The 9,757-nt window shown below is 34.6% G+C and overlaps 1 protein-coding gene across 1 annotated transcript; it reads left to right on the forward strand.

The window, feature by feature from the left end:
• The first annotated feature begins 304 nt into the window (after positions 1-304).
• Positions 305-5,021, forward strand: LOC108762386 (uncharacterized). The gene is made up of 4 exons (XM_018509357.1): positions 305-421; positions 1,959-2,155; positions 3,223-3,366; positions 4,766-5,021. Exons 1-4 carry the CDS (start codon positions 415-417, stop codon positions 4,850-4,852), a joined length of 435 nt encoding a protein of 144 aa, XP_018364859.1. The 5' UTR covers positions 305-414; the 3' UTR covers positions 4,853-5,021.
• The last annotated feature ends 4,736 nt before the right edge of the window (positions 5,022-9,757 follow it).

A 9,757-nucleotide genomic window follows, 5' to 3' on the forward strand; every position in this document is an offset into this window, starting at 1 on the left:
TTGCACGCAACAGTGATTAATGTATTACGTGTCGCAAATTCGCGCTACTCGATATACTTATATCACTTTTCGTCATACAACCGTGAAGTTAAAGTAAAAGTTGTAACAATGAGATTATTATAGGTATGGAATCACGTTGCGTGATATGACGAATGAATAGCATAATATGGCTCATGTGTTCGAACATGGCATTTTGCGTGCCGCAGGCTCTATGTAACATACGTTTCCGTGCTGATAAGATTGATAAGGTCTCGACTGGTGGGATTGCGACTTCAGCTCGTTTACGCCCAAAGTATTGACACGTTCAGTGATAATTCTCACTTAAACGTGTCGCCACGCAAATCGTCACTTGTGCTATTTAATTATTCATCGTAGCGTGACAGTACGAGAGCGGGTTTCGATCAAGAAACAATAATGCCTGGTAAGCAGTGATATTGAATACCGTAAAATTTAGATGTAAACAGGTAAAAGTAATAATCAAATTACGAAGTAAATGCAAAGTTTTATTTTAATTTTAGAATACGATTTTTAAAATTAAAGAAGAAAGACGATTCTGTTTTTATTATGCATTATATATTAAAATAATAAATATGAATATTTTAATATAAAAATATAAATTGAATATTTTAATATAATTATTTTAACAATTATAAACTATTAAAATTTCTTAATTATTTGTATTTGCTTTATCTGATATGAAAGTTTTCTAATAAATATTTCACAATCTAACACGGTTTTATGATTATATTAACTATATATATGTATATACAATTGTAATTACAACAAAATGGTTTCATAATTGTTTCATTTACTTATTAATCATTCAAAAAATATTATGAAGAGAATAACACAGTACAACACACATTCCCTCTCGTGAAAAAATCAAAGAGATTCTGAAAATAGATTTAAAAAAAAATACCCGTGTCACGGTATTTTACCAGTTCAAGTTAACGTTTTTTATCCAGCCATTTATTGTATTTGCTTCATATTGGCTTTTTACAATTGTTTTAAATTATATAGTAATTTTTTAAAATAAATATAATTGACATTTTTGCATGTGAAATTATGCGATGAGTCCGAATGCAAAAAAAACAATTGAAAATGATTTTTTTCCATATATTTTCAAATTTTTGTAGAATAATAATAATACAATTAAAACCATTTGTATAATTCCGGTTTTGTATCAGAAAACAATAGACCAACAGTATTCACCAAGCATGTGTCTGATGTCTTTTCCTTTGAAGCGTTTCTCAATGATCGCAATGTCTTGGTGAAAGCGTTCACCATATTCATCACTGAATTCATTCAAATTTGATGGAAAAAATCCAAATGATTGTGAAGGAAGTGTATTTTGAGCGACATGTTAACTTTCATTACATGAAAAGCCGAAATCATTTCAGCAACAATTTTTTTGTAGTTGTCGGCTTTTTTATTGCCCAGAAAATTTTCGATGACGGCTACCAAACCATTTCCATGCTCGTTTTTCCACTGTATTCAACAATTTACGGAAGTCTTCCTTTTTTTATCAAATCATTTTGATATATCTGAACCATTAAATACACCTGAATAAGACCATTAACTGAATACGAATTTAAAATAATTAAATAAATGCTTTCCTAACACTTTCAGAATCTCTTTGAATTTTTCATGGGAAGAAGAAAAATCAATTTTTGTCGTACTGTGTAATATTTCGATAATTATCGACAAACATGATAAGTCAATGTGAAAGTGAATTATCTCTTTGTTATCTTAAATTTGTTTTTTTTTTTGTAATAGAAAGTATGATAAAGTTTCCTTAATAATCACTGTACCGATTACTCATTTATTTACTTACTTGTGAGAATCGATACGATGAATAATCGATATGATAAGGAAGCGCAATAAATTCTGATTGGAAATCTTGAAATACGTCAACATTACGAGTGACTTCGTGAAAGTATCGTGAGAATTTATTGCAGGATACAAATGGGTTAGATGGTCGTCCTATGCCGACCGTAACATGATGATCTCCATCGGCAGGGACCTGGACGGTATGAATCTCCTCGTAGGTCGTGCTATGCACCAGGGTGATATGCTGCCGGCGAAAGTGAAGCCAGATCATGGAGTTGCCTACGTTTGCCACGGAGGTGCCGAGCACATGAAACATGACTTCGAGGTATAACAGATCGCGAGAAACGAGAGATTCGATTCTCTTCGTTATTTCACACGTTGACATCGAGCTGGAATTTCAAACGAAATTATCTCTCTTCCAATTACGTGAAATAAAGTTCCAATTACACGCCATTGTCGTTCGAATGCCATCAATCGCATGTCAATTATTTTCATTTAGTTATCTTTTATGACATCGTAATTTTAATCAATCTGCAATTACGTAACATGAACTACATTTTTATGTATTTCTGCCTCCGCATCGACAGTTACGAGCGTACTGGTTTCATAACGCTACCGTTCCTCCTTTCCTTAATAAGCGAATTAAAGAGTTCGCGTAAAACCTTACGTAACGTAGAGCGCACGAACGTGTTTTATCTCTATATCCCTGGCGCATCTTATTTCGATGGCGAAGATAAGATTACGACTGTGCGATCGAGCGAAGTGTGTTAGTCACGGATATTTGCACGGCGATATTCTAGAAACGATCGGGCGCATTTTATTGCCCTGACAAATCCTCTTCCAGTTTCCCTCCATTTTCGCAATCATTTCCTTCCTTAATGAAGTCGTAACAAACCCGAGACACCTTTTATACGAATGAAAACGACGTATATAATTTAATTTATTATCTCGCCAACATTGGCAATAATTGTCATCGTAGGATATTCACTATTCTTCATAAAAAAGGATAATAGTGGATAACCCTCCACTTTCCAGATAGGACGAAAAACGAAAGCATAAGGATAGTAAATGCAGAACGAAACGTATCATTCAGTATTGATCGGTAGCGGGATTCGATGCGTTACTGAAGTACATCCTTCGATCCCGCATTAGGCGGACCCTTTGTTTGCTATTTGGCGTGCACTCGATCGCGCTCGTCCGAATCAATTTCTTCTCGGCTCGGCTTACACAGCCGCACGATCGCTCGCGGGCTAATTCTATTTGCGTCGGGTGGGGTCGGAAGGAAAGTGCAAAGTACGTCGCTTTGTTGGCTGGATTCGAGATCCCTTCCTTCTTTCCGTCGCGAAATCCAGGCGGATGTAATTCGAAACAACGCTGGCTTTTATATCTTAGGTACTGATGCCCGCCCATTTCAATTGGATTCGAGCGGGTCACGGTCACGTACCGGAACATGCGGTGGAGGCCGGGAGGACTGCAAACGGGGAAATGCTCTACGTCGGCCGTACTTATCACAATGGTGCACCCTGCGTAGGAAAGGTACGCTAGGAATTGGAACAATTGGGCTCGTTCAAGCTGGACAAAGCTACTAGCTTGCTCGCCGAGTGATTGAATGTGATTAGTTGCATCCATAAGTAACAACCAATCATGTTTATTTGCTTGGCGAGCAGACTAGCCGTTTTGCCGACTTGAACGCGCCCATTGTTTGAGTTCAACTGCTCGTTAATTTTAGCGAGACTGGCTGCGGGTTGATTTGGACGCTCACGCGCTTTAAGCGCTTGTAATCATCATTCTGTCTTTATCGTTCATTAGACGTAAAATAAGAATAGAAATACTGAAAAGCGCTGAAAGCGTCCAAATCGACCGCAGCCATTGTAGCATTGGATTTAGACGTTTAGACGTTTGAATGCGTTGTAAGCTTTATTCTATCTTTCGCATTTATTACAAAGAAGATATAATGAAACTTACAGCGCGTGAAAGTCCAAGCCAAAAACAGTCTGTGGCTGTTTTCCACAAGGAATATACAGATGACACAGTGTAACACTGTGTTCAATATAAAGTGTTCCAACTATGACATGGTGTTACTCTGCTCGAATGTAAAGTTATAAGTACAATATATTAGTGTTGTCAACTTTTTAAAAAATTATTTAGTAGCCATGCTTATTTTGTAATAAAACTGCGATCCTGAAAGAATTTTATAATTTAAGTCTATATAAATTAAAATCATAAACCTATTATAGATACGCTAATATATATTTGTAAAAATAAGAATGAAAGATTATAATGCTATATATCTGGTTATGCTATGAAACTAAACTGCCAACAATTACTTTACACGGTGTAACACAATGTGACGTACACAGAGAAAAAAGACTATTTTTAAATCAACCATAATATATTCATATATTTGGTGTTAAACTTAATTCCTGCCGTTTTTCGTCTCCAAAATTGATTTGTTTCGAAGGGAAGATGAATGAATACCTTAATCAAAATAATTTCCTCTATTTTCTACTTTATTACTAATTAATAATACTTTATTAATAATACTTTGATTAAGGTATTTCCCTTCGAAACAAATCAATTTTGGAAACGAAAAACGGCAGAAATTAAGTTTAACACCTAATATAAGCAAAAATATTATAATTTTGCTTCAAAGATATCAATCTTGATTTAATTAAATATGTTTTGATGCAAGTATTACTTTGTACTTAATTCAAGACTTGCTCAATTAAAAATCTCATATCAATACAAATTCAATCAAATCAAGATTGATATCTTTGAAGCAAGATTATAATATTTTTGCTTATATATGAATATATTATGGTTGATTTAAAAATAGTCTTTTTTTCTGTGTAGCGTGTCCGAGCTGGAAAACAGCCTGTAACTGTACGAAAACGATCAGGAATCTTTACATATGCCTGAATCTATTGTTTGGCAGATCCAAAGAAGTCACGGTGTTATGTACATTCCGTTCGATGGAAAGGAAATACCATACAGGGAGTATGAAGTCTTGGTGCAATCTTAAATCTTATCTACAATTATTTACTTATAGAAACACTTTACTTGGAATTGTCGTGATTGACAAATAACGGACGATTTATGATTGTAGGAGAAATAATTTTTAAATATATTTTAGGATTAAACACATTTTACGTTGTGTTAACAAATATATATGATCGAAACATTTTGCTTAATGCTGTTATTTTGTTCTTTATTTAATTACTTAATGTAAATACTTTTATGGAAAACGAAACAGTAATAAACAGTATACCGTAAATGGCGAATAGCGTTTCGAAACGTTCGCTGTGTTTACTTATGAGGCTTTCTCGAAGTTAGATTAAAATTTTACAAAGTTGGCAGCGGAGAGTCGTGAGTTCTTATCTACCCTCGTTTAGGTTCTATTAGCATGCAGAGAAAGTAATTTATCGACGCTTAAGTTAATGCGGAAAGAAAGAGCATAACAGACTAAGCCAGGCTTAATTTATACCGGCAATAGCGTCGCCATTTGCACCCCCTTTTGTAATTTGTGATTACGGAGCGTTATAACTCAATCGCGATTCGTCATGTCATTTGGGTCTTTAGATTTTATTTTCTACGCTTACGATGCGAGATGATATCACGGACATCAAATGATTCAGCGGTACGTAAAGCGTGAGTCAGAAAATGCTGTAGTTCTCTGGAATTTTACAACAAACTATTTCCCATTACGTATAAATCTTACGTTCTGTAATTTTCAATGGAAAAACGAAGACAAATATTAACGTCCAGTAAACTCTGACTTATTTTATCTACAAGATAAGACGAAGATTATGAAAGTTTGAAAAAAATAGAAATAAATTTTAAAAGAGAATAATCATATGATTATAATAATGTAAATAACTTATACTGTTTATTATAACGTCATACGTTGATAAATCGAGATTGAAAGTACAGAGTGACTCACAGAAAAGTAGTTCGGTCTAAATGTCAATATCAAAAGATTATCAATCAAAACAAATTTCTAGTAAAGAACATCGCCAGAATAATTATATATTCTATTATAATTGTATAATATTGTTAGTGAAGATTATTTTCAGTAATTTAACACGCGTAATATTCGTGCATTTAATTTTAATAAAAGCACATTTATTAACGTTAAAATCGAGATACTTTCTCTTAGATTTTACAATTGCCGCGAAGCTACTCGAGTCAATTACCATATGCATTTACCTAACCGCGGGGGTAAGTTACACACGGAGTGACTGCCTGTTTTCTTCATCAGTGGCGATTTAATTTTCACGCTCCTCAGCTAGGACCGCGCTCAAGATAAATCCCAGATGCAAATAATTAAATAAATATTGCCGACTGCGCGAGGGAAACAGAATTGAAAGCGTAAGCCGCCGTGACGCAACCAGTGGTCGTTTTCTGCCGCTCACCCGATAGATACTAAGCACGTGGCCGTTGCGGCATTATATTCCCATGGTTGGCACGTGGCCGTTCGCTTCTTCATTTCCACGTCCTCCTCTTTCTCCCCTTTGTTCCTCGTCCCCCTCATTATTCCAGGCGGAATTGTTACTGGGGATTGCGCTACTTAATATTTTGATCGAGGAAAAGTGCGCGTTTGCGCAAGGGCGAGGGACAAGAGGAGAAGGAAGAGGCTTGCCCACGTGCAACCGATCGTCCCCTTTTGATTAATTTCAGCTCGAATCGACTGACATGAACGAATACGACGCGATGCTCGACAAAAGAGCCCGGGGGCGAGCACGAGCGAGGAGGGGCTAAATAAAAAAAAATGGCAACAGCTGGCAGAGGGACCAGAATCGGGCGGACAATGCTGCTTAGGTTGAGGGCGAACCACCCCTCTCATCGCCGAGTCGCCGACGCGAGTCGATTGACACACGCGCAATCATCCTCGCGTAGTATGCGCGTTACGCCATAATTGACAATCTGGATGAGCGAAAGGGGAGCGACGTTTATTAAGCCGAGGAGAACGAGTCCAACTCGGCTGAACAGGATTTTCAAATGATGAGAACGATAATACGAGATTATTATATTGTCAGTTCTTAATTCTGAATCTGGGGAAATTTGATGATGAGATTTTTTTAAACGAGAATCAAACGACGTTTTGCGCAATTGTCGCATTTCAAATATTAAGCTCATAAGTTTAACAATAAAACATTTCGAAGAACATGTATCTTGTTGACGTTTTCCGGCAGACACAGTGTAACACAGTGAATTATTACATTCTTGTCATTTATCAACATTAAACAAGAATAAAATAATTCGTTGTGTTACACTGTGTCCTTACTAGAAAACTCTTATATCCGGATTTACAAATATTGATAAATCGTCGAAACCATTCCCCGAGATAAAAAGATTCCTTCATCCAAGTTTACCTTTTGCGTTATCGCATCAGTTTCCACGATATCGATATGTGAATGTAAGTAAATAGTGACTTACATCACGAAATAAAAGATTTCATGTCGATCGTTTTCACGTCTGTCTACAATTTTCATCGTTTCCTTTATCGTACCTTCTTCGCACTCGATTCTTTTCTTTCTTTTTTTTTTTATTACATCTGCGGTCCGGAAATCGCTGGCGCTCGCGTATCGATATACTGACTCGATAAATCCGCGCTTATTGCGGTTTACGTCAATCGTATCGTCGAAGCGCAACAACGGAAAACCGTACAAAAGTATCCACTCATAATATTGCTGTTATTCGACATGTGTGTTGAAGGGAGTACGCAAAGATTGGTCCAAAAATGTTAAACTAAATATATTTTCATGTAACTTTCATCAAATATTTTACTTATCATAGAATCATACTGGTGCAAGAACTTTATGTAGCAAATTAATAAAATAAGTGGAACCTGATAAATCATTCCATTTCTAGAAATTTGGAAAAAAGCTAAAAGACTCGCAGACTATTTGAATGACTGAGAGAATGCATTGCGAAATTCACAAAATTAGAAGGTTTGAGAAGGTAGAGAAACATATATAGCATATAAATTAATGTTTATATTTTAAATAAATTATATATACATAGAAAAGTTCTGTTTATAATACCCTATTTTTATTGAATAATTCATTTTTATTGTTTATTTATTTGTTATTTTCATTGTTAAAAACTAAAATTTTAAAAATAATAATAAAAAATCTAAATGTTTCTATGGTACTTTAAGTATTCAAAATGATTTATGCAAAGTGTCATTGCGATTCACCGATTAATTACAAAAATTTAAAACAAATAAATATTTTATATATTTACTGGACAACTGACTTTTATATCGCAATGTAACTTCACATAAATCATTTTGAATATTTAAAGTACTTGTATAAAAAAATTGAGATTTTTGTCATTATTTTATAATACATTTCTATTAGAGGAAGCACAGATTAAAAAATATTATTTCTTACTAAAATAACTTTTGATACTTTTGGTAAACTGCCACTAAAAATTTATTGTATTACTTTTTAATTTAGAATTATTTGTAATTTCTTCGTAATTTTTTAATTATTTATCTATCTATCGTAATATCTATCGTATCTCCTAAAATTACTGAAAAGAATAGAACATTATCCGAAAGGCGGAACAGCCTTTATCCCAAGTCGCCATATTGGCCCTTCTGATCATTTCTACATAAAATCTTTTCACCAATATTCTATGACCCAGTATAACGTTTGATAAAAGTTTTATGAAAATCTATTCAACATTTTAGACCGATCTTTTCATACTTCAATTCACCGATATTCTTCCTTACAATTTACGTCTTCAATATATTTTTAAAACGTATATGTTTCGTCGATCTTTTTGGTAAAAAAAAGAATCAGTTTTTTAGTTGATATAGTTACATAATAAAAATTGGAATTTGTTTCTGTAAGTTCCTTGAAAAAATGGGATTAATGTTCTAATGGAAGAAACATCAGCCCAATTCGATCCAATTCGTTCATATCAAGCCTTGTACATCGAATGTACTGTCGCGAGTGCAACACTCATTTTATTTGGGTAAACACGTTTTTTGGAAGCTACATCGGGTCACTCGTAGAGATGAATCCATCCACGCATATGGTGCGGAAGATACGACAAGCAAAACCAGAATCGAGATCCGGGTTCGAGAGCAGAGAGGGAGAGAGAGAGGACAGCTGTTCCCCCCGCTGCGTCGAGAGCACAGCGGCAGCTGCTGTTTAGTATTGAGAATCCGCCGATTCCATGATAGGGTGAGTCTATAGCCGAAACGATATGTAAGTATGAAACTGCAATCGCGACTGGTTCCAACAATAAAATTCCGTTTTATCGAGTCGAACGTTGAAGAAGTTGTAGCTAAAAGAATAACACACGTTGCCTCTCTTTCTCTTCTTTTTTTTTTATCTTAATTTTAATATGCATCACGTTGTATTCGTTTTATTTTACTTATTTCCATTTTATTTTTATAGTTACTCACATCTTCTCCTTTCCATTTAATCTTTACCGTTTATTTACCGTCTGTCATAACTCGCTTTCTCTTAAGTTTCAATTTATTTTGCATGTTCTTAGACGGCTTGCCACAGAATTTCAAACAAACACTTCATCTCTTTCTCTCTCCCTCTTTTTCCCCCTCTCTTTCTCTATCTCTCATGTTTATTACTTCTGTGCCACAAGTAATTATAAATTTTTTTGGAAAATATATTCTTATCATATCATAATTCTTATTTCACTATGCAATATTTCCTACGTGAATAATCAAATTCGAGTTCTATACAGCTATTTTCCGAGTATACAAAGTATTAGATGCAACACGTATAATTTCTTTTTTTTCATAATCTTGCCATATAGTAACCACGTAATCACAGTATCTAACGATTAAATAAACATTTTAGAACAAAAGAATGTTGAACTCCAAGTCGAATTCAAACGCATTTCGAATACATGGTCAGTTCCTAGTACTTTTTCAAACAAATGTGGAAGTCAA

This window comes from Trachymyrmex cornetzi, unplaced genomic scaffold, assembly GCF_001594075.2.
Source record: "Trachymyrmex cornetzi isolate Tcor2-1 unplaced genomic scaffold, Tcor1.1 scaffold299, whole genome shotgun sequence".
Taxonomy (NCBI): Eukaryota; Metazoa; Arthropoda; class Insecta; order Hymenoptera; family Formicidae; genus Trachymyrmex; species Trachymyrmex cornetzi.

Coding starts and splice junctions, on each gene's coding strand:
- LOC108762386 (XM_018509357.1), top strand. Junction 2,156..3,222: donor ACATGAAACATGACTTCGAG/GTATAACAGATC, acceptor TTTATATCTTAG/GTACTGATGCCCGCCCATTT. Junction 3,367..4,765: donor GTGCACCCTGCGTAGGAAAG/GTACGCTAGGAA, acceptor ATTGTTTGGCAG/ATCCAAAGAAGTCACGGTGT.